This window comes from Cibotium barometz, chromosome 52 (assembly GCF_041138505.1).
Source record: "Cibotium barometz isolate CiBa-2024 chromosome 52, ASM4113850v1, whole genome shotgun sequence".
Classification (NCBI taxonomy): Eukaryota; Viridiplantae; Streptophyta; class Polypodiopsida; order Cyatheales; family Cibotiaceae; genus Cibotium; species Cibotium barometz.
This window is the reverse complement of record NC_141097.1, coordinates 14,787,951-14,813,834: the sequence shown is the minus strand read 5'-3', so window position 1 is coordinate 14,813,834 and position 25,884 is coordinate 14,787,951. Positions and strand designations below refer to the sequence as shown.

Below are 25,884 nucleotides of genomic sequence, written 5' to 3'. Positions count from 1 at the left end.
AGAGGAAAGAGAGCCCATTTTTGGCTGCTATTTCCTAGAGGGAAAGAGCAGAGAGAATTAGATATATTCAGATGGGAGGTGTGTGTGTGTGTGTGTGAGAGAGAGAGAGAAAGGGGGGGGATGTGAGAGAGACGAGCGATAGAGATTGCATTTTTGGTGGATATATCGTATGCACGTGTGGGTGTGTGTTTTCTACAGAGGGTGTGTGTACGCGCGCACGAAGGGGGTGTGCGTGTGCGTGTGTTGCGAGTGAGAGAGAGAGTATTCTGTTGCCGGAGGGTGTGTCTGTGTGTGTGTGTGAGAGAGAGAGAGCGCGCTCTCACGCATGTGATTATTTGGTGCTTGAATATGCAGCAAGGTGCAAGGTAGTGCGTTGGCGGCCTCCATGCTGCAAGAGAGGGAGGTAGGGGGCTGGGGGCGTGCATTAAACAGTAGACGGAAAGAAACGCCAGTGGGATGGGTCGACGACGAGGTCTGTCTCTTCAGAGGTGTCCACCTCGACTCCCTCACTCAGCTTTATACCCACTCCCACAATAGACCATGCAGAGCCTTCTCGCCCTCTCGCAACAAATTCCTTCGTCTAGCCTGCCTATATATATTAGGTAGGCTGATCATCCCATGCAAAAGAAAAAAACACGCACCGTTTATCTCATGCAGTCGTTTCCTGTTCGCCGTCACAGCATCTCTCTCTCTCTCTCTCTCTCTCTCACACACACACACACTCTTTCTCTCTCTCTCTCTCTCACACACGCTCTCTCTCTCTCTGTCTGTCTCACACTCTCTCTCTCTCTCACTCACACACAAACACGTACATTGCTTTTCCCTTCACTGCTTTTTTTCCTTTGTTTTCGCTCTGCAAATTATTCAAGCATGGCCGCCACCAACTCTACCGCCCTTGTTCTGCAAGGAGACCTGCAATGCCTGCCGTCTCCAACGGTGTCCTGCAAGGAGACCTTCCCCTCAACTTTGCCCTTCCCTTGCTAACTGTTCAAACCGCTCTCGTGCTTCTAGTCACTCGATCTATGGCTTGTCTCCTTAAGCGTTTCAAACAACCTCGTGTTCTTGCAGAAATCATAGTAAGTACACGCCAACTTCCATAGGCGCTTCCTTATTACATTAAACTTGCTCTTTGGTTTAATTATGGTGTGCTTAATGCTTGTGCAAGTGGAAGCAGAAAAGGGACAAGGTTAAGTATATCTCTATCTATATATTATTTTAAGGAAGAGTTTCACAAAGCTACTACATGGTAGGTAAGAATTTGGAGGTTCTTGAAAAGGAGGAGGAGGTTTGGGTAGCATTTGATTCTGGAAGCCTCAAAAGACTTGCGAAGCACGGTTCTCAACTAGTTGGTTTAATTATGCTGTGCTTAATACTTGTGCAAGTGGTAGCAGAAAAGGGACAAGGTTAGGTATACTTGTGAATTTATTATTACATTGAAGAGCTTATATTATAGCTCTCATTTTCTCTCCGTAATCATGGGAGAAATGCGTCATATTAGCAACTTTCTAAACTGATTCTTTATATTTAATTTCATATGTTTTTGGTTGGGCACTGCCTTAGGTTTGAAAATTATAACCGTGTTCATGACACCAATTTGAATTTAAACTTTCTTGCAATAATGTCATCAAGTCCTGTGACTACTCATGATAAAGAAGGCCTTATTTTAGTTCTCTTGTACAATGAAAAATAATAGTTAGTTTTTTTTTTCTTTTCTTTGTTTTTTGTGGACAGGGTGGTGTTCTTCTTGGCCCAACTGCATTGGGCGGAAACAAGGCCTACATGGAGAGGGTGTTCCTCTGCTTGAGACAATAGCAACCATGGGGTTGACCTTCTTCATATTCATGGTGGGGCTAGAGCTGGACCTACAAGCTCTTAGCAAGACAGGGAAAAGGGCTTTTCTAATTGCAATGGCAGGAATTGGGGTACCCTTTGGAGCTTCAGCAGTGCTAGCAACCTTTGTGAGAAGCACCATCTCACAAGGAGTAAGGCTTGGGCCATTGATAGTCTTCATGGGAGTCCCCCTCTCCATCAGTGCCTTCTCAGTGCTTGTTAGAATCATGGCAGAGCTCAAACTCTTATCCACTGATGTTGGCGAACTCGCCGTAAGAACCGCTCATACCCTTGTGGGTTCTACTATGTGGTGTTGGATTTGGCCTCATAATGCTGACAATAGTTAGAATGTTCATATGGCAAGAGTAGCCCATAGAGCAACTAAGCAGGAGCCAAGGAAGTAGTGATGTGTATGTGTGCGTGTATGTGTGCATAACACTTGTGGGTGTGTTGCTATCTGGTTTTGTTAGTGATGCGATTGGTGTGCACCAACTCTTAGGGCCATTTTTATTGGGGTTAGTCATTCCAAAAGATAATGCATTTCCTAAGATAATCATAGAGTAGATTGAAGACTTTGTGACAGGTCTTATGCTGTGTCTCTTCTTTGCAGTGAGTGGCTTGAAGACCAACCTAGGGTCCCTTCATGGGGTGGTGTCGCTTGGTTTCCTTGTTCTCTTCTTTGCAGTTGCAGCAATTGGGAAGAGGAATTTTTTTTTATTTTTATAAAAACAGCAGAATATATTAAAAGTACTCACTGTCCTTGACATTTGAATCCAATAGAAGATACTTATCCACACTTGGATTGACCAAATCATCATCTTCTTCAAGATTCTATGTGATGATGGTGGCAAGACAGTAGTCCTCCCTGATGTCAATCAAAGTTTGAATATCTATTAGGAGGACATACTGGTGGTCACCAATTAGAAACACATAGGGGACTGAGGTTGAAACATGCTCTGTTTCCTCTACCACAGTGGGCTCCTCGTCTCAGGAGTAGCTATAACAACTTGGGTGCCTTCTCTTTTGAGGGCATCAATATCAAATTTCTCATTGCGTTCCCTCTCCATGGCCAACTCTATCTCCTATAGAACCTCATCATATTCTTCTCTTTAAAGGTTCCTCTGACGTTTTCTCATCTCCTTCTTTTTAACCTTTCTCATCCTTCAGTAGGTAGATGCAAATAGCAAATAAACCCATAGTGGTAGGCAACAAGACGATATTTGCGCTTATGTACTGGGCACTTATTTTTTTTCTTCTTATCCGCCGGCACCTTTGAAATATCCATGTTCACCTTATTTCTTGAGGATGTGGTAGAAATAAGATCCTCCACATGCACATACTGAATATTGTCCAGGATGACTGTATCATTCAAAGTTATCCCCCTCGGTATTGCTACTCTTTCTCTTGGAGGTATGAGTGTCCAGACAAGATCATACTCTCAATAGAGATGTTGCGAGAAAACATATGTAAAATATGAGGTTGGAGATGGTGCTGGCCGACTTTGTGAAGGAAATCGAACAATTTCTCGTTAGGGGTTTCTTCAAACCTAGTATTGGGTTCGACCTCGATCTCGAAAGGATGCATCTATAGGCAAGAAAAGGTTGGAAAAATGATTTTAACTACACAATAATGAGAGAATAATGGAGATCTGTAGTTACAGTGCAAACGTCATTACAACACGATTCACAATGGATGTTGGCGAGTGAAGCTTGATATCGCGTTGTGCTAAATCGAAATACACACAGTCTAGGTTGTATATATATGCATCAGAAGCTAGCGATACTATAAATTTTTATCATGACACAAACTATGGTGTTTCCGAATTCAAGCTATACTAAGTCTGCATTGCTAAAATTTCAGCAAACATCCCTATGAGACAGAGATATGGAAAAGGATTCAATATTTGAGCTAAAAAGACCTTCTATATTGCAAGTCACTACAACGTAATTAACATTGGATGTTGATGAGGGGAGGCCTTATATCACGTTGTATTAACTTGCACTATTTATACAAGGTCTATACTACACAGATATGTAACAAACATCATTACACGTTGGATGTTGGCGAGTGAAGCATGATATCGCGTTGTGCTGAACCGAAATATACATGGTCTACATTGCACATATATGCATCGGATGTTGGATGCCTTATATCACGTTGTATTAACTTGCACTATGTATACAAGGTCTATACTACACTAATATGTAACAAACATCATTACAATGCGATTCATGTTGGATATTGGCGAGTGAAGCATAATATCGCATTGTGCTGAACCGAAATATACATGGTCTACATTGCACATATATGCATCGGATGTTGGAGATACTATAAATTTTCATTACAACACAAACTATGGGGGTTTTGAATTCAAGCTATGCTATGTCTGCATTGCTAAAATATCAACAACACCACTATGAGACAGAGATATGGAAAAGGGTTCCATATTTGAGCTAAAAAGACCTTGTATATTGCAAGTCACTACAATGCAATTTACATTGGGAGAGGCTCACGAGGGAGAGGCCTTATATCATGTTGTACTGACTTGCACTATACAAGGTCTATATTACACTAATATCTAACAAACGGGCCTCTAAAGTTCATAATACTCAGTTTTTCATTGTATACAAGGACCATATAGTTTCACATTGCACAAGTGTGCAACGTAGCTGATGAGAAACAAGCTTCCATATTCACGCTATAATGAGAGCGTATATTGTAAGTGAGTACAATGCGATATAGGGTATGCGATATAGGGTGCATGTTAGCGAGAAACAACCTAACGTGTTGTTCTGAATTATAATATACAAGGTCTATATTGAGCAAATATGTAGAGAATACTAAAAAGTGGCTTCTAAGAACTAGAGTATGGGTTGGAGGTCTCCCATATGGTTCCAAATTCGCATTATAATGACCTTGTATAATGTAAGTCAGTATATCGTGATTTAGGGTGGACGTTCTCAAGTAAAGCCCTACATCGCGTTGTATTGAAGCTCAAAGTAAATTCTACTAAAAACGAGAGCATGTGCCAGAGATTGCTCATATTTTTCTAAATTCGTGCTATACTGAACTGTATAACGCAGTTCAGTATATCACGATTTTGGGTGGACGTTCTCGAGTGAAGTCCTGCATTGCATTGTAATGAAACTCAAAATTATTTATTAATTATTTATGATTTGCATAGGAAAAGAAGGAATGGCACTCACAATCATACGAAAACGAACATTTTAAGGCCGATAAGACTTCAGAACTCAACTGACCTTAAAATCGCCTTAGGCTTGGAAACTGTCACAGATTAATGCCGAGATGATCAGGAGAATTGCCAACAGTGATCACACCATCAAAGAGGAGCAAACAAGAGTGAGAAAATAGTTGCACCAAAAGAAAATCCAAGTGTGCTTGAAACTCATGCTATAAATAATGCATGTGGGAGTGTGTGTTACCCCAATGGTCTTTACATGTGGTAGGATTTCATTGGCAATTGTCTCCACGTTTGTTCACATGAGTGATAGACACATGTCACTCATGCATTCAGTTGTCACCATTGCCTGCCATGTGCACTTAATGCGAATGTCATCATGCAATGTCACATCTACTTATTAACCCTAAATCGTCCAATCAAGCATCAAGCGGCATCAAGCTCTGTGTAAACCTTGATCTTCTCTCCGTTGTCTACACCATTTCATCCCTTCGTGGATAACATTCTATTGACAAGTAAGTGTCCATTTCTCAATACACTGTTTATTGACTTGCACCATGTCTTCTTCTTCCTTTTCTATGTGGACTTCCAAGTGAGTTTCCTTCATTATGAAGTCAATACAACGCGATATGGGGGTTTCAATTTGTTGGAACTCTTCCCATCACGTTGAAGTGCATTAAATCCAAATATGTTGTCACGTTTCTTTGATTTTAAATGCAGCATAACTCAATTTACTGGTCTGAATATGTTGTTTTTTTGCATATCGCATTGTATTTGGGCCAATTTTCCATGATATGGAATATTCTACATGTTGGATGTCCTCTTCGGTCGACTTTGGAAGAAATTTTAAAGCCACTTCAAAGATCCTTCCAATGCTTGATGCAGTGAAGAAATTGAAGCCAAAATAGCACCTCCAAGAATTGCTGATTTATGATGCCCTTTCATGCTAAACAATTTCTCTCCAAGAGGTTTCCATTTTTTTTTCGAAAAAGAGATGAAGACCTTTCTGAAACTTTTCTGCAAAATTTTTTGCACCTTTTGTGTAGAGCCGCTTCTTTTGTGTAGAGCCTCTTCTTCCTCTAGAACCCCTTTGAACACCTTTGAAAATAAGCTTATAAGGCTTTAGTTTTAAGCTTGAAATCTTAAATATTAAAGTTTTACTTTGAAAAGCTTACAAAGCTTTTTTAAAAAAAGCAAGAACACCTTTCGAAACCATCGCGCAACACACATTAGAGAAGGAAGGAGGGTGATTTCAACTGTGCCAATGCCATGAAGAAAGAAGAGGAAGAAAGAAGAGAGAGGAATGAAAAATAGCACTACTGTCGAAGAAGACAGACCAGAATTCTTGAAAATTTTTCTTTTTAATTCCCCAAAAAAATCCAGCCTACAAGCGTATTCTCCATATATTGATTCGTAAAGGCACAAGCACCCTTCATCAATGGTTTAGTAATTGAATTGTGGAACTCAAACCTCCTTGAGAAGCTGATTCAATCCATACAGCTGGATCATTGAGAGGGTTTGGATTGAGGAAAACCACTTTTGAAGAAAAAGATAGTTTCATGGTTTTCTATAGAGTGGTTTGCCACCCCCTTTATCCTTTAGTCTATGCCCCTTGGATAATACAGTGCAACCCTCCAAAAATCTTTGAATTAAGCCTTCAATTCTTGCCTCCATCTTCCTAGATCCTTACTCTGATACCACTGACATAGATCTAAACGTCTAGGAAAATAGAGTTAAAAGAAACTAGTAAGAATTGATTAAATCAAATCAAATAACTTATCAAATACCACATGTTCAACATATTTCAATATTTGAGAGAATAATAAATAATACTTAGCTCACAAGTACGACTCTAAGATTGGGTGCAATCTCCCCCCTCATGTGTGTAGCTCCACTTCCACGACATGAGTATTTAGAGAATTGTATTCAATAAATAGTCCAAGGAGCTATTTATAGTTGTGACTACAAAATTAGGCTTTCTGTTTACACTTTTTGCAAAAATAGCTCAAGCACTAGAGCTTGTTCACACACTAAGTGTAAATAATCAAAACTCTTCTAGCATATATACTAGGAATATAGCAGCACCATGCACAAGCATGCATAAATAATTTGCATAAACATTTGGCACATGGCCAACAAAAAAATTACCTTGTGCTCATTCGCATATAACCTTGTGTACATTCGCACATTCCATTAAGCTGATTTTCACACACATTAAATCAAGCATATAACCTTGTGTACATTCGCGAAAGGTTATATGCTTATTCGCACATAACCTTGTGTACATCTGCACATTCCATTAAGCTGATTTTTACACACATTAAATCAAGCATATTTTTCTACAATCATTATGCATCAAAAATATGATACAATATATACATGTAACATTCAATGATGTAATTCATTATAAAAAGTCAAAGTGTTTATTGTGTAACATACAAATCATGAGATCATTTACTTTTTGTGAAAGAATATGTGACACATACATCATGAAACCTATTACTTTACTTCTTTAAAAAAGATGGTTGCATGATTATTATGTGAACCATTTCAGGTAGAAGAACTAATTATATGGAGATTCTAAAATACCATATTCACATGATTATACAAACCAGTAGAATAGGATAGTCATTAATTGGAGGGTTGATTTCCTTGAAAGTGGGTTCAAAGTTTTATTAGTGATATGAAGCCAATTATATGGAGGACCACATTGCAAGAGAGTCACTTAAAATTTTAGCTGGTTATATGAAGCCAATCATGGACCAACCGTGAAGCCAATTCTATGGAGGACCACATTACTCTGGCGTCACTTAAAAGTTTAGCTAGTTATATGAAGCCAATCATGGACCAATCATAGAGAAGCACATTTATTTAAGAGTTACTTCAAATTTTAGCTAGTCAAATAAAAGTTGAAGAAGCTAGTCACATGGAGGGGGGCCAATAGTGAGAGTCATTGGCAAATTTTGGCTCTTATGAATAAGGGAAATATGAGATAAACAAAAACTTGCATTAAACAAGAAATGCTCAAGAAAGACATATTTCCTTCACTTGCATATTTAAAAAAAAAGATTTATTTGTAAACATTTGAAATCAATACTAGCCACTATATTTGAACCAGAAGTTTTACATTTACATTCTTAGAAATATGTTTCATGATTTTGGCTTTTTTTTTAGGTGAGCTTATGTTCGAGTTTTTTAGCTTTTCCTTCTTTAATAGTTCTAGTTTAAATTTTATTCTCAAATTGAAAAAATAATGCATATGTATGTTTGTGAAAAAAGCTATGAAGTATTATATTCTTTGTAAATATTTTTGTTAAAGGTAATTTTTGCATTAAATCTTCTTGAAACATATATACTTGCAAAATTTAATGCTAGATGGTGCATAAATATGATGGATGGCAACTGAGTAGATAGTGGATCAAATATTTAAGGACAAAGGTAATGTGAGGGGAGGGGGCTGTGTTAACAAAAAAGTTGATGAGATAGAAGTGAGGGAGGGAGGGCTTCATGGAACTATGAATGTCTATAAAAAGGTGTATTCTTAATGTAAAGTGGACCTAGATCTCAAAATGATTGAATTAAACGGAAGAGGTTTACAACACACACGTCCAATCATGGGCTAAATAATAATCTTACGATTAAAAAGGTGAGGCATCAGACTTACAATTAAACAGGGAAGAAGTTGGAGTTTAACAATAGTCTTTTTTTATAAGAAAAAGGGTAATTAAAAATAGGGTAATGTTAAATCCAGTCACCTCTCTAAAGCCAAATGCTTTAGAGACTTCGTGAAGGTCCCTTTCTTTAAGAAAAATAAAAATAAAAGGAATATTGTGAGCAGTGTTGAACTACATTATTTAATGATCTTTCACTCATGGTTCATTTGCAAGAGCATGATTCAATACATATGATCATTGATACATCATTTGACATAAGTGCTTTTTTTTCAATACTTCCCCAAAATGATATAGAAACTATTTATTATATCAAGATTCCATTTTTATAACTTTCTAGTAGTCGAAAAAACAAGTATAAAAAATGTGAATTATATAATTTTTAATAATTATTATTATGGTATTTTTCTTGGAAAAGTTCAGTTCTAGTTCTAGTTTGAAAACAACTAAAATATTTTTTTTAAGCAGAGTACAAATCATAAAAACTCGTATACATGTGTATGAAACAATAGCATGTATCTTCCATCAATTGAAGTTATACTTGGATACTTCTTCTAAAAAACAAGACTTTTTAGAGTAATTCTAACCGACCTTTAGTAGTTTTATCAATTACAATATTTAACTCTTATAGTATGCGAACATGTGCCAACCAAGCACATTCAAATAACTTCATATTTTTGGCCTTCTTTTTAAAAAAGATATTATTTCATGTTTGTTGGCTTTCTTTTGTGCCATCCCTTTTTTTTAAGATATATGATGCCATTTTTATAGAACCACTTTTATGGGTCAATCATAGGACTAGTGTACCGACTAAAACTAGTCCTAATGTTGAAATGTGGTCTGCTAAAGGGTTCTGAACTATAGCAATTAGTTGATCACGGCAATAATAATATGGCCTTGAAGGTATTGCATGAGATGCAATAGCTTACATTAACAGGAAACCAGAGCATTTCGAACAATGCAATAGCTATACACGGCCAGAGCATTTCGATTGTTAAGCAGTTGAGTCAATTAAGGTAGTTGATGATGCTGGTTTGCAGAAGAGTGGCGATTTCGCCACCAACTCTTCTCTGTGTTGTTGAACCACCAAGATGCTTGCATGGAAATCTGACCCCGCAGATGCCAAAACCTCGCCAATCATACCCAACTCGCTAGTTTCAGCTTTACTAGAATCACAGCTATCATCACACGATGTTAATCTAGCCCTTAATCTTCCCCTACCCACAACAAACAAATCAACCTCATTCATTAATCTCTCTGTCATCACCTTAATTGCCTCCGTTGAGATTTGCCCTCCCACTATATGCTCCTCCTCATACACAAATGAGCACTCCATGGCCTTCTCTTTGACCCTTAAGATGGCCTCGTTGTCAAGAGTTCTCTGCTGGGTGGCATCCAATGATGATGATGATAACTCATAGTTTTCCTCATCAGTTCGATTGAAACTAGGGGTTTCGATATGATCATCGTTGGGATATATATTTTGATAATGGGGTCCTTCATTGGAGGTTAATTTGATTACTTTTAGAGAAACCCCTGGATGATCTGCCATCCTGCGGCCTAAACAGAGGGCCTCTCTGTCATCAGGGCCTCCTATGAACAGAACGACCACCTTGTAAGAGAAGAAGCAAGGGTGGATTGCGCCCATTGAAGCCTTATCCACAAGGATGCCAACAGAGCAAGGTGCATTGTCTAGCACTCTGTGACAAGCCTGGTAGAATCCATTGGTATCATCTGCAGCAGGAGCTAAGAGTGATGTTGCATGCTTGTGCAAATACGGTAAAATGATTATAGTGGCTCGCTTTTCTACGGCAAGCTTGCAGATGTCTTCATGCATGCGGTGGAGGTTGGCGATGGCGGTTAAGCGCTTCACTTTGACCTTACAGAGGGCGGAGGAAGCTTGAAAGGAGAGAACGATATTGCCGTGGGAGGCATTTGTTAATGATTGTTGTGCCGGGTGGTTGAGCATTAGAATGGCGGAGGGGCGGTCGGATAGTTGCATGACGCGGAGGGTGTAGAGTTTCAGGTTGGCGCTGCTGGTATTCTTGCTGCCGCGCGTGGCCTCCACCACGTTGACGAGGGCGGCGTATTGGCTGTCGTCGTCGGTGCATGCTAGAACGCGCAGCTGCTGCTTGCCCCTCTCCACGCTCTCCACATTGCAGCTCGCGTACAGCGAGCTATCGACGCCGCCAGAGGCCCCCGCCGGCACCCGGCACAGCGCCGACACCACCGGGAACGTGACAAATGACGTCAGCAGGCACGTCACGACCAGTATGGCGAACGTCTCGTCCGTCAATGCCTGAAAATTTTAACATAGCTAAAGTAGAAAATAAACAAATAATTATGAAGAAGAAAATAAATATAGAACAATTAGTCAAGAGAACAGGTTAGAAATGATAAATAAAAATAATATCTGAAATTTGTAATTAAAGAATTCGAATAAACGAGAAACAAAATAACACGAATATATTTTCCCCCAAAACAATAATGACGAATTTTGAAAAAATATTTTCGACTGTTCAAAAATCTAAACAAACATTGATATGTAAAGCAACTTTCTTCAGCTTTTCCAAAAAAAGGTCCTTTTTTAAAAAACTTTTGAATTGCATCATCATGAGAAATTCCCTGCGCCCAAAGGCATTCCCAAAAAAAAAGAGATGAGAAATTTAGCTAAAATAATTCCAAAGACTCATGCATAGACTTATTCGTGCGAAATTTATCATTACTTCCATACAAGACAAATCTGATTTTAATTACATTCTTCTTGTGTGCAGCAAAAGATTGAATGATCATATAATAATAATGTACCTGAAGATCTCTCCCAATGTTCAGAACGTTGAGCACGGCAAGCCCTTTGGTGTTCATGAGAAAGCCCAAAATCAAGGCTCTCTTAGTGGGAAGCCCACTAAGCCTGGCAGCCACAAAAGTCCCTGCGATCTTCCCAATTGCTGCAACTGCAAAGAAGAGAACAAGGAAGCCAAGCGACATCACCCCATGAAGGGACCCTAGGTTGGTCTTCAAGCCACTCGATGCAAAGAAGAGAGGCAGCATAAGGCCTGTCACAAAGTCTTCAATCTTCTCTGTGATTATCTTAGGAAATGCATTATCTTTTGGAATGACTAACCCCAATAAAAATGGCCCTAAGAGAGGGTGCACACCAATCGCATCACTAACAAAACCAGACAGCAACACACCCACAAGTGTTATGCACACATACACATCACTACTTCTTTGGCCCTGCTTAGTTGCTCTATGGGCTACTCTTGCCATGAACATTCTAACTATTGTCAGCATTATGAGGCCAAATCCAACACCGCATAGTAGAACCCACAAGGGTATGAGCGGTTCATGTTTAGGGCCAGCCATGGCAACACCCACAGCTAGTAGGGTCCACACAGTGACATCATTTACTGCCGCAGAGGGTACGGCGAGTTCGCCAACATCAGTGGATAAGAGTTTGAGCTCTGCCATGATTCTAACAAGCACTGAGAAGGCACTGATGGAGAGGGGGACTCCCATGAAAACTATCAAGGGCCCAAGCCTTACTCCTTGTGAGATGGTGCTTCTCACAAAGGTCGCTAGCGCTGCTGAAGCTCCAAAGGGTACCCCAATTCCTGCCATTGCAATCAGGAAAGCCCTTTTCCCTGTCTTGCTAAGAGCTTGTAAGTCCAGCTCTAGCCCCACCATGAATATGAAGAACATCAACCCCATGGTTGCTACTGTCTCAAGCAGAGGAATGCTCTGTGAAGGGAACACCCTCTCCATGTAGGCCTTGTTTCTGCCCAATGCAGTTGGGCCAAGAAGAACACCACCCTGCCCACCAAAAAAAACAAAAAAAAAACAAATTATTAACTAAAATAAGGCCTTCGTTTTCATGAGTAGTCTGAGGACTTATAACATTATTGCAAGAAAGTTTAAATTCAAGCTCGTGTCATGAACACGGTTATAATTTTGAAACCTAAGGCAGTACCCAACCAAAAAACATATGAAAATAAATAAAAAGGATCAGTTTGTTTAGAAAGTTGCTAATATGATGTATTTCTCCGATGATTATGGAAACACAATGAGAGCTATAATATAAGCTCTTCAATTTAATAATAAATTCACAGGTATATGTAACCTTGTCCCTTTCCTGCTACCACTTGCACAAGTATTAAGCACAGCATAATTAAACAAAAGAGCAAGTTTAATGTAATGAGGAAGCGCCAGCTATGGAAGTTGGCGTGTACTTACTATGATTTCTGCAAGAACACGAGGTTGTTTGAAACGCTTAAAGAGACAAGCCATAGATCGAGTGACTAGAAGCACGAGGGCGGTTTGGACAGTTAGCAAGGGGAGGGCAAAGTTGAGGGGAAGGTCTCCTTGCAGGAAACCGTTGGAGACAGCAGGCATTGGGCGAAAGCAACGGATAACATGAAGAACAAGGGCGGTAGAGTTGGTGGCGGCCATGCTTAAATAATTCGAACTGAGAAAACAAAGATAAAAAAGCAGTGAAGGGAGAAGCAATGGACGTGTTTGTGTGTGTGTGTGTGAGAGAGAGAGAGAGAGAGAGAGAGAGTGTCTCAGAGAGAGCGAGACACACAGAGAGAGAGAGAGAGTGTGTGCGAGAGAGAGCGAGAGACAGAGAGAGAGAGAGAGAGAAAGTGTGTGTGTGAGAGAGAGAGATCTATATAACAGGAAACGACTGCATGAGATAAACGGTGCGTGTTTTTTTTTTCTTTTGCATGGAATGATCAGCCTACCTAATATATATATATATATATATATAGGCAGGCAGGCGAGACGAAGGAATTTACTGTGAGAGGGCGAGAAGGCTTTGCATGGTGTATTGTGGGAGTGGGTGTAAAGCTGAGTGTGGGAGTCGAGGTGCACACCTCTGATGAGACAGACCCCATCGTCGACCCACCCCACTTCCGTCTACTGTTTAATGCACGCCTCCCCCTCTTGCCCACCAACGCACTATCTTGCATCTTGCTGCACATTCAAGCACCAAATGATCACGTGCGTGAGCTCTCTCTCTCTCTCTCTCTCTCACACACCCCCTCCGTGCGCGCGCACATACACATACACCAATAGCCACCAAAAATGCAATCTCTATCGCGCTCTCTCACACACACACACTCTCTCTCTCTCACACACCCATCTGAATATATCTAATTCTCTTGCTCTTTCCCTCTAGCAAATAGCAGCCAAAAATGGGCTCTCTTTCCTCTCTCAAACACTCGCACTACACAGACAAGGCCACCTGCGAAAATGCGCGCTCTCTCTCTCTCTCTCTCAGAAGGGTACCCCCGTTTTGCCTTTTTATACGATATCACAGTCCCACTAGTAAGTATGCCCACAACCTATCTTAATATGTGGCCTTTGTGTCCATCTTGAAGCACACAATGCTCTGGAAAAAAGTAAGATGTGGTGTGGTGTCATAGTCCATGGATTTTATTGGGGACACAGCATGTCTCAAGGCTTTCCCTTTTCTTTTTGGGAACAATCTCTGTGCACCTCCGCATCACTCTCTCTCACATCGGGGAACCTAACTAGTACCTTCGTCATCCTTCCCATTCCCACGTCCCTTTCCATAATCCTTAATATAATTACATGCCACAACAAGATGCCACATGTCACATGAGGCGGATTATTATACATATAATATATACACATTCAAACATTTGGATATCCCAATCCAGTATATTTGCACCTCGCCAGCCAGTCATGCGTTAGTGTAAGAGTTAGTGTAAGAGTAAGGAAGGAGTTTGAGAGTCCCTAGGTGATGGGTTCAAATCTCCCTCTCAGCAACAAGTGATGGCATTTAGTGTGTACTCAAGGGTGCATTACTAGGAAACCCTATGTATCACATGCGTTTAGTGTGTGCTGGGGGTACATTATTAAAAGAAACCCTATGTATCATGTGTGTTCAAGGGATATTTAAAAAATCCCTTACCTGTGAAATTTTCATGAATTAAATGACCCCTCTTTCTTTATGAACTTACGCTTTTTTTTCAAAATCAATTAAAAAACCCCCTTCTGTATATGTATTTTTGTAAATTTACCTTGAATATTTGAATTAAAAAACCATTTTATTTGAACTCACGTGCTCCACTTACAGATTTTTAGGTGAACCCCCCGATGTTCAAGTTTTCAGCCCAAAGTCCCCCCAAAAAAGAGTATGTTTGCACCTTAACCCAACCTTATGAAGTGTTGGTGGAAGCTTGAAATTTAAATTACAATACATGATCTTGAGCTTTGACTATGATTCCATTATATCTAAGCTCCTCCGTGACTTACATAGGCAGTTAGTATTGTTACCTTTGTATTGGATACTATTCAAGAAAACCAGTGAGACTATCTTTAATGTTTCGACAAGTGAGTGTACCAAGACAACATTGTTACAACTTAAAGAACATCATATTCTCTTAAGTGCATGTGCCCACACAAACATCAATTTATCCAACATGCAAAGAAAGAAACCCAAAGGAAAGGAATGTCTCATGATGACTAGAGTTAAGGGGCATGGGGTGCTAACTTTGCACATTAGAAGAGGGAGCATTATTGCTCGATGGTCACAATATTTCACCACAAAAAAGTTTATAAATTCTCATGATGCCAACGTATCTTTCACCCTCCTCTTGTCCATTTATTCAATGTCTTTTATCATCCATGTGCTTTTGGACACAAAAATAATACCACATTCTTGTTCATGCGATTGCACATATAAAGAGACTTTCTTAAGTTGTGCTCTTAAGTATGACTAAATTTTTTAAAACAAGTGAAAATTATGGCTTTGAAGATTCATATGTATGAATAATATGTATCTAGCTAGAAGATTTTAATGAATAAAGGTAACTCAATCCATTGTTTGCATTACGTGTAGAATTTTAGAGGGTACACATGCATTTAAAAACTTATTGCCATCCCATAAAAAGCTTAATGGCACATCCTCCTAAACTATTCAAAAATTGCGCTCTCAATCTTCGAGGGAACACATGCATTTAAAAACTTACTAGCATCCCATAAAAAGCTTAATGGCACATCCTCCTAAACTATTCAAAAACTCCCTCTCAACTTTCTTAAGAAATAACCCATTTAATAAAATCAAGGAAAAAAATAAAACTCATTAAAATTGCTTTTTACTTCAAACAATGTTAAATTTTTTATTTAAAAAAATCCCAATCGTATGCTCAGCTTTTCTGAAATGAATTTTCATTACTTTGGTCACTCAAAAATATGTCAATGTATTACATGGGTTTATAACAAGGGATTTGCTAAGTTATAACCTTGGAAAAACTTTATGCCCTTGATCATGGATTCATAACAAGGGATTTGCTAAGTTATAACCTTTGAAAAACTCTACACCCTTAATCATGTCAAATATAAATTTATTTTTTACTCAAATGTGCTGTTTTTTTTATACAAGCATCGCACACCATATTCCCACATGCGATTCTTGCATCACATGTGGTTTTCCCACATGAGATACCATACCTACTTTGGTTGGTTTTCCCACATGAGATACCATACCTACTTTGGTTGATGCATAGACATGATAGACTAAAAATCAACTCTTTATTCTAGATATTGTATAATGAGAATATGACTAGATCTTGAAACTTTTTATGGGAATCTCTAAAATAAAAATATATAGCTATATTATAAATAAGAATAATATGTGTATTATAAAAACTATATGATGCCTTCACCAACAAGGCAAGTAAGAGTTGAACTTTATATTATGTCAAAATGCTACTTTGCAATTTAAAACTGGTTTGTTGGCATTAAGGATTTCAAAGCACTTTCTTATTCTTTTTTGGCACCTTTATCCACGTTATCTATGCTTACATTCTTCATTTTTCTTGTTGTCCTTGCATCTACCCTTATGCTCCTCCCTCTAAGCTTTTAAGACTAACCTACTCCACCATTGTACCTAATATCAAAAGTTGCCACATTGAATTCTTTGGGTCAAGGAAATAATTTGTAAACCTTGGCCCCAACAAAGCTCAATCTATCACTAGTTCACCATGTAGCTTTGCTTATCAAAGGTGCATTGGATTGTAATATTATTTGGTGTATAAATTCATGGTAGAACATTGGGCTGAATTAAAAGGAAGAAGATGAGGGTGTATTTAAGGAAAATGCACAATCAAAAAGCAAAGGGTAGGTGGAATGAGGTGGACCTTTTATTTTGATATCCAAAAAGCACATAGAAATATTTAAAACTTTGTGCTCAGACAAGTAAAAAAAGATTGCTAAAACAACTAGAGACTGATTCATCTTAGGGGTTGGAATTTGGGATTGACATACCATCACGTTGCATGGTAATTTATGCATTACAATTTAGCATTGTTTGACCAAATAAGGTGACTAAAGCATAAAATAATTCAAAACTTGAAAATGATAAATCTATTTTTATATAAATTTTAACCTTTTTTCAAAAACTTGAACCATGTATGTGCATGATTGGTTTAGCTATCTTGCTAGTTTGGCATTTCCTTTTAGAACCTAGTAGGCTTATGAAATTGATTGGTTGTAGATACAAGATTGTTGGTTAAACTAGCCACCCAATTTGTCACATTATTTTAAGAATTAGTTCAACCACTTGACTCATTCTCATCATAGTTATATCAAATAACTTGTTTGTCATGGCATTTTTTAAAGTAAGAGTCTAGTTTAACTAGCTTACGGTCATTGAAACAACACAAGCAACACAAATATCTATCATATTTGAAAAAAAAATGACTCATATTTAAAAATAATAAATAAAGGATTTTATTAAATGACCAAAAATTTAATAAAAGATCACTATTAGAGAATTAACTAGCCAACCAATCAATTAATAAAAGATCAATAATAAATAATTAATTAGCTAACCAATAAAATACATTGATCCTTTGGATTTCATTCGAACCTTCGTTCGTTTGCCTCTATAACTCCACTAGGGTGAAACATGCAGTACCCCACTCCCAACATTACTATCTACAAGGAGAATGGGGGAAGGCAAGGGGTGCACTAGGGATCATATATGGTTTGGGGGGGCTTATCATCAACCTCCCTATTAATAAGGGCTTTAGATTTCAACATATGTGAACTAGTTGGAGAATTCATAGTCAACCTGCAAGGTTAGTGGGATGTACACTAGGATACAATAGTGTCCTAAAGAGAAAAAAATTCTCTGTCTCTCTCTCTCTCTCTCTCTCTCTCTCTCTCTCTCTCTCTCCCAATCTTTTACCTATAAAGACATCACCATCTCAGATCATTCTTTGCTCCTTCCCTCTAGAATATATATATATCTTTCACTCAATTCAAAAACACAACAACCATTATTGTAAAGATAAAGCCATCTGGTATGTTTCTTTACTCCTTCCCTCTAGAATATAGCCACAAAGAATGAAACCTCTCTCTCTCTCTCTCTCTCTCTCTCTCTCTCTCTCTCTCTCTCTCTCTCTCTCTCTCTCTCTCTCTCTCTCACGCACACACAAACATACACACTGTCTTGTAATGGTCCCCCCTTTCGCCTTTTTATGGTCCCACTAAGCATGATTGCAATAGCACAAGGTATTTTAATATTTATCGTGGTCCATCATGTGAAGCACATAATATGGTAAAAGCAAGATGTGTTGTTATGATCCAAAGGTTATACTGAACACACCATGTGTAAAGCTTTCCCTTTTCTTTAAATATTTATTTTTTTGGCAAAAAATCATGTCTTCACATGTGCATCTCCATGTCATTCTGTTAGATCGAAGAACCTAGCTAGTATGTTTGTAACCCTTTTTATCCTTTTTATTCCCATGTGTTTCCTCATTTTATTTTAATAATCCTTACTATTGTGTGTAATATAAAGATGCCACATGTCACATAAGGGGATTGCATATGTACATATTCAATGGTATGGATACACCTTGGATTATTTTTTTGAAGTGTTTTGAAGCTTAAAATTTGATCTATTAGATAAATTTGGGCTTTGAAGTGTTTTAAAGCTTGAAATTTTAGTTAATATATATAAAAATGAGCTTTGATTGTGTGTACTATAAAAATGCCACACTGCACATAAGAGGGATTATAGGTGTACATATTCAAAGATATCAATGCACCTTAATCCTAGCTCATGGTTTATTTTATTGAAGTGTTTTGAAGCTTTAACTTTTGGTTATTATGTATTATTGTTTCCATTGGATCTCAACCTCTAAGATGTTCACTCAGTTTCCTTAGCTACGTATTGTGGAAACAATCCATGATAGCAATTGAGAATACCTTTGTTGTGATAGGTGAGAGTAATCAAATAATGCAATCATGACTAAGGAGTTTACATCATATTATAGCAAATGGAAGTGCCCACAACAACATTAATCTATCCAATATGTAAAGAAAGTTACTCTAAACTTGAGAAACATCCTATTGTAGAAAATGTTGCCCACACTAACATATCCAATATGTAAAGAAATAAACTCTAAGGGAGGACTATCATTATTTTGACACATTAGAGTAACAAGACATTGCCCTCATAACTTTAAAATAATCCTATTCTAGCGAATTCAAGTGCCTACACCTACGTCAATCTATCCAAATGCAAGTGCCTACACCTACGTCAATCTATCCAATATATAAAGAAAGAAACTCTAAGGTAAGGAATGTCTCATGGATGATTAGGTACCCAAGGGCATGGGTGCCCATTTATTACATTTGAAGAAGGGAAGTGGGACACTTTAGAATAAAAAAAGGTTGATAAATTCTCATGATGCTTGTAGACCTTTTATCCTCTTCAATTGTTCTCTTAAGTATGGAATAATCTTTTTACTCTTTTGGAAAATTATGTCTTTGAAAGCTCATATGTATAACTAGTACATGTCTATCGTATTTACTTGCCCTTAGATAGTAGCTAGCAAACAAATAAAAGAACCGGTGTATTGCAATAAAAGTGTTATTGTATTTCCCTTTATAACTTGAAAGGGCACACATGCAATTAAAATTATTTATTATTTTTCCTTGTTTTTGCCTAGAGAGATAAAAAATTCTAGAGAGAGATAATTTAATATTGAGATATTTTTAGATAAATAATTCTCCTAATATCAAAAATATATTTCCTTGAAATAGAAGTTCAAAATAAATTCTCCAAGGTGCATTAGGAATCAATTAAAAATGATTTAAAAGACCTTAGTCTAAGGGTCTTGATTTTTTTTGATTTTTGGATTATGGTCCAATTAATATTCCTATGGGCCAATAAGATTAATCCAAGTGTTGGGATGAGATAAATCCAATGAATAAAAGAAAATACCCAAATTTGAGTAAAGGTAAAATTCTTGGTATAGTTGGAATAATGCATATTTTTATTTAATTTAAAGAGGAATCTTAGATAAATTCATTTTATGATAAAAGAGGAATTCCCATGACAATTGGAATCCAATCATTAAATGAGGAAAAGAGGAATTTTAAACTTATTCAAAAAAATAGATATTTGTATTTAGTTACAAGAAGAATTCTTATGATATTTAAATAGAGAAAGAATTGAATTAATTTTTGGTGACAAAAGAGGAATTTGCACCATAATTCCTCCTAGAGAATCAGGGTTGGTAAATTAAGTTGGAAGAAAGAATGTCTTTAGATATTTTATGTGGTTAAATCACCAAATTGGTATTTACCCAAAATTAGATTAAATGGAAGAAGAGTATTTTCATTAAAATCCAATATTCTCTAATAAAACCATTTCTTAATCTACTATGGAAAAGAAGGAATGAAATTCACAAAGTTGGAATTTCCTTACGATTAGAAATTTAGTAGATGTTTATTTGAAGAAAATCCTTGTTAGAACTAAACCGAATGATTTTGGTTAGACACCACGAGAGGGACAGTCAGTGAATCTACTTGTCCATCTCTCGATCCGAATCAAGTAAAAACTTCATTTACCAATTCCAGTTCTTAATACAAAGAATAAACTACCATTGAATTAACTAGTTTTCCCTTGACTGAAATCACCAAGAATCTAGTTGGACAGTCAATCAAATGATGGGTAGATTACCCTGATGAGAGATCAGGGATTCTCATTATGAAATTATGGATTAAGGAAAAAGGTTTTTGTGGAACCAATCCCAAACTGGGAATTTTACTTGCATAGAACCTCTGTTTTCATTTAAAGGACTGTTTTATGACAGAATGCTGGAGGAAGCATTTGGAATGTGTTTTGCTAAGAGGAGGTTTGTTGCAACAGCTGGCGCGGGGAGTCGTCGAGGGACGTCGCTCACATGACAAAGCCTGCGGAGGTCTTGAGGCAAGCCTCGGTACGATTAAAATGGTACACTTCTGGTACAATGGACGAGGATCGACAAAGCGGTCCCTGAGTGAAGTGCTAGGACACCTAAGTAGGATCCTAGAGGGTTCTGACCAGGTGATGCACAGGCTTGTGGTTGCTAAGACATCCATGCATACGTCGAGGAAGATTTGGATGGACTAAAAAGAATGACTTTTGTGAATCAAAGTTTGATATTGGATCTCGTTGGTTGGCCAGCCTGGTCCTTCAACGGAGAGCAGATGACATATTTTGTAATACAATGGACTCAGAATTTTGGAGGATGATGATCAGTAATATTATGATTTTCATTGAAGGATTATTTTAAAGACAGTCGATTCTGTTATAATGGCAATTTCATATTGGGTGTGTATGTGGTATGCCTACCTTAATTTTTGCATGAAATGCTGGCTAGGGGGCCTGGGAACTCTTTTCCTCGGTACCTCGGCAAAACATAACCAAATCCTTATAAAGGAATCCCACAAACCCATGAGCCGGTTAGGCTAGACAGGGGACTCCTATGATAACATTAAGTTACGATTAATTACGTTAGATAGATTAAGTTCTGAGAAGACCCTTGTTCTATGGGAGGGAATCAACGGCGGTTGTGCCTTGTTAAAGGAGGAAAAAAGCGGTGATTCTATGGACCAAGTGCAAGTCTCTTCTTTGATCTGACCATGTGACTTCAGGTTCGGTCGGATCAGTTTGAATAGTTAAGACTTTGACCCATTAGATTAATTCTCCCGTTTAAAGATTTTCCCTGGAGGAATCGCTCATGCCTTTCGGGCGAGGGAAGTTTTTTCGGGTTCGCGGGTTTCGGAGGAACCGTTGGGCTAGACTCTTGTCCAAACATCTGTGGGCGAGGCCCCAAGTGTGGATCCCTGTCTCGCGTGAGAGGGTGATGCTGCTTCTGTCGTGCCAGCGCCTCACCGCGGAGGGTGTCGGGGTCTCACAGCTCGTATCAGAGCTTTGTTGAAAGCTAATAAGGAAAAATGAATTCTTATCAGAAATTGATAATAAAAAACTCAAAAAGAGCTTTTACATATTGTATTTTCATTCTGTAAGCTTCATAAACAAAGAATTTTAATCAAAGAGACTGGTTTTATAGATGGAAGTTCCACACTTATCTGGTGTTCCCGACCTCACCTAGTCACTCACAAGACATGACTGCATTCACCTTCGAGCATCTCATCTCTTCTGCTACAACTCGAACGAGCCAAGCCAGACTCCCAGGCCATTTCATGGACCTATATTTCTCTGACCCAGCAGAGAGACGACAGCACAAGTGGTTTGCAGAGGGTAGTATGTCCACGCCTCTTGCAACCAGCATGCAATGTTGAGGCAGAATCTCTCATTAACCATGATTCTGATGAGGCTAAAAGTGATACATGGTGTTATTTTATATCACTCGATGCCTCGAAATTTTAGACTTTCTTGCCATATCTATAGACTCCTTAGTCGCTTAATTCATAAGGAGAAGACAGTAGCTCCCTTGGCAGTAAAGGGAACATTTGTATCAAGGGGCATGGCTATAGCCCAATACCACCGTCTTATGCATCTCCCAAGGAGATTTTGACTTCTGGAGCCAAGCTGCTCTATGTACATATTGCAACCTTTATATAAATAAAATGTTTTGTGGAAAAATTCCCTGTTGTATAAGTGATTGTTTTTTGATGAATTGATAAAGCAAAATCTGTTACCGGACCCATGTCATAGATCTCCAATAAGATCATTTATCTTGTTTAAGAAATTATTTTCCGAACCTCTTAAGTCTTAGGATCTCTTGGATGAAATCAAAATAAAAACTTAATAATATATCATTTTTGGTAGAGTCATGAGGCAAGGGAACCATGGCCGTTAGCTAGATCCTCTCACTGATGAAGAAGAACTTGACCTCGACGTTCGTAACTCTTCACCACATAACTCAGCCAGGATCCTTCAAAGGTGAAGGGGAGAACTTGGGTGAAGAGCTCTGTAGAGAAATGGGTTGAAGCAATGGAGGAGTATTTTGATGTCACCGACTACAATGAGAGGAGAAAAATGGCTCTTGCTAGGCTGAAAATTGTGGTTCAGCCAGGGTGGCATGGAGAAACCATTGCGACACCAACCACCTAGATAGGAATACCCAGTCCTGGAATGATCTTAAAGCCTATCTAAGGAAGAGATTTTGTCCCCCCGGGTTTTTAGAAACCAAGATTAATGAATTTTTAGAGCTAAACCAGGGGAGAAAAACCATTGAAGAATATCACCAGGCATTTGCTCTTCTCCTCAAGTATTCACCACCTCTAGATGAAGAGCAACTTACGGCGAGGCTCATTCGAGGAATGAACGAACCCTTAGACACACTGGTCAAGAATGCCGAGCCAGTGTCCATGGCAAAAGCTATTAGAATGGCGACGGACTTTGCCAAAGCCTTCATCGCGAAAGTCCCGCCAAAGCCAGCTCCCTCATCCTTCAAGAGATTCCAGACACCGAAAATTTCTTCCAACCTTCTGCCTCCAAAGAGACACCAAGGTCCCAACTAGAATCTAGAGTCGAGAAATTTCAGGAATGAAGGAAGACCTTTCCCTCGAAGTACTTTCTCAGGAACTCCGACTCTCTCAAGAATGCAAAGGGAAGAGCTTCCAAAAGTGAGAATAGGTGCTTCGAATGTCAGGGGTTTGGGCACCAGCTCAAGGATTGGTCATCTCCTTTTATGGGCCAAGGAAGCTAGGGTCCCAGAATTCAGAGACAGACTCCTTCGTATTAGTCCAATTAGGGTCCCCCACGCCAAAATGAAGGCAACCCGAGAAGAGTGCCAGCTCAGTCTGTAGCCTCCATATACAAAGCAGTCTCCGAACTCTCTCCCAGAATTGGAGTAACCAAAGAGAGAGAGTCCCACCTCCGACTGTAGCAGCTAGAGCTGTTCACTATAGTTGACAAAGTGGAGGAAGAAAAAGGACAGATCTATGCAACAATAGAGCATCAGGGGAATAACCGTCAATTTTCAGTCCTCCAGACTCCAGCAACAGAGTACCAGGGTAAGCAATTCAAGCTTTTGATTGATTCAAGCAGTACTCATTCTTTTATTTCCCTAGGATGTCTATGTAAGTTAGTCCTAAATCAAAAATCAAGAAAACCTATGCAAGTGGAATTGGCCAGTGGAAAGATTCTTTTCACACACCTTGAGACAGACCTTATTCAGTTTAGTCTAGATGGAAATGTAACAGACTGCCAGTTCACAGTCCTACCCTTGGGAGTCTATGATGGAATCTTTGGAATGGATTGGCTCCATAAGAATCAAGCTGATATTCATTGTCACAAAGGAACCATCTCTTTCCTTAACCTTCATGGGAATAAAGTTCAAGAAACTCGAATTTCTGGATCCCCAGTGCTGCAATTAGTCAAGGCTTCTAAATTGTTAAAAGGGCTCAGAAAGAGGCAAGCTAGTATTTATGTCGTTAAGATGAATCTGGTAGACATAAAATGCAAGGCTAAAGAACCAGAGTGGTTAAGTGAGTATGCAGATGTGTTCCCTAAAGAGCTGACTGAGATGCCTCCATCTCGCGAAGTAGATCATGAGATCGAGCCCCAGTAGCCCAGCGTGCATACAAAATGCGAGTCCATGAAGCCATAGAACTTAAGGAGCAGTTAAGACAATTGTTAAAGCAGGGATCAGTGTCTCACCTCGGGGCGCACCCGTTCTCTTTCAAAAGAAGAAAGATGGAATGTTAAGACTCTGTATTGACTACAGAGAATTGAATCAATTAACAATTAAAAATAAGTAGCCTATCCCTAGGATTGATGAACTTCTGGATCGGTTAAGTGGGACTCAAATGTTCACAAAGAAAGATCTCAAATCTGGGTACTACCAGATCAGAATCAAGGAGGAGGACATCCGAAAGACAGCATTCAATACTTGCTATGGGCATTATGAGTTCACAGTCATGCGGTTTGGATTTACTAATGCCTTGGCGACGTTTAATCGTCTTATGCAGAATATTCTTGTAGAATACTTGGATGATTTCGTTCTTGTCTTCTTTGATGATATCTTGGTATACTCAAAGAATACTGCAGATCATGAAGATCATGTGCCCAAGGTCCTGGAAATCCTAAGGAAACACCAACTCTTTGCAAAAAAGAGCAAGTGTTCTTTCTCTGTCGACTAGGTGGAATACTTGGGATTCATAGTATAAAAGGATGGGATTTCTCCAGACCCCGCAAAGATCCAAGTAGTCATAGAATGGCCAGAACCTAAGACGATAAAGGAAGTCAGAGGATTCCTAGGATTAAGCGGATGGTATAGGATCTTTATACCTAGGTATGCTTAGATAGCATCCCCTTTAACTAACCTTCTCAAGAAGAGTACACTTTTTCAGTGGACTCCAATGTGTCGGAGTGCTTTGATAAACTGAAGACAGCCTTAGTAACCAACCCTGTCCTTAAGTTACGAGATTTTACCAATCCCTTTGAGGTAGCTACCGATGCAAGTGGGTTTGCCTTAAGCGGTGCTCTTATGCAGGAAGGTCATGCAGTGGCCTATGAATCCAAGAAACTCAGAACACATGAGAGAAATTATGCCGTCCATGACTTGGAGTTACTCTCAGTAGTTTATTCTCTGAAGTTGTGGAGACATTATCTTTTGGGACAAAGGTTCACCTTGATAACAGATCATGAAAGTCTGAAGTGGATCTTCACCCAAAGGGATCTCAACATGCGTCAAAGGAGATGGATGCAGACCCTGCAGGAATTCGATTTTGAAATCAAGTATCGGCCGGGGAAAGAAAATGTGGTGGTGGCAGATGCGCTCAGCAGAAAAGCCTCCTTGCTTGTAATTATAGTGGTGTCAAATCCATTAATCAGTGAAGCAAGGGAGAGAATCATGCTGGCAAATTATTTGCCCCTATTGCTACCCTTCTCATGTAGGAAAG

At 38.8% G+C, this 25,884-nt stretch overlaps 1 protein-coding gene and 1 pseudogene across 2 annotated transcripts in view; one reads left to right on the top strand and one right to left on the bottom strand.

The window, feature by feature from the left end:
* Positions 1-833: 833 nt before the first annotated feature.
* Positions 834-25,884, top strand: part of LOC147608847 (cation/H(+) antiporter 19-like) — an 89,997-nt pseudogene continuing 64,946 nt past the window's right edge. The window contains exons 1-2 of the transcript XR_015264392.1: positions 834-1,076; positions 1,732-2,044. The product of XR_015264392.1 is annotated as a cation/H(+) antiporter 19-like (transcript). The remainder of the gene's footprint in view (positions 1,077-1,731; positions 2,045-25,884) is intronic.
* LOC147608848 (cation/H(+) antiporter 19-like) lies at positions 9,445-13,155 on the bottom strand. The gene is made up of 3 exons (XM_086788293.1): positions 12,934-13,155; positions 11,509-12,513; positions 9,445-10,999 (listed from the first exon to the last, which is right to left on the bottom strand). Exons 1-3 carry the CDS (start codon positions 13,147-13,149, stop codon positions 9,695-9,697), a joined length of 2,526 nt encoding a protein of 841 aa, XP_086644419.1. The 5' UTR covers positions 13,150-13,155; the 3' UTR covers positions 9,445-9,694.

Coding starts and splice junctions, on each gene's coding strand:
- LOC147608848 (XM_086788293.1), bottom strand. CDS start 13,149: ATGGCCGCCACCAACTCTACCGCCCTTGTTCTTCATGTTATCCGTTGC. Junction 12,514..12,933: donor GTGTTCTTGCAGAAATCATA/GTAAGTACACGC, acceptor TTTGGTGGGCAG/GGTGGTGTTCTTCTTGGCCC. Junction 11,000..11,508: donor ACATTGGGAGAGATCTTCAG/GTACATTATTAT, acceptor TAAAATTTTCAG/GCATTGACGGACGAGACGTT.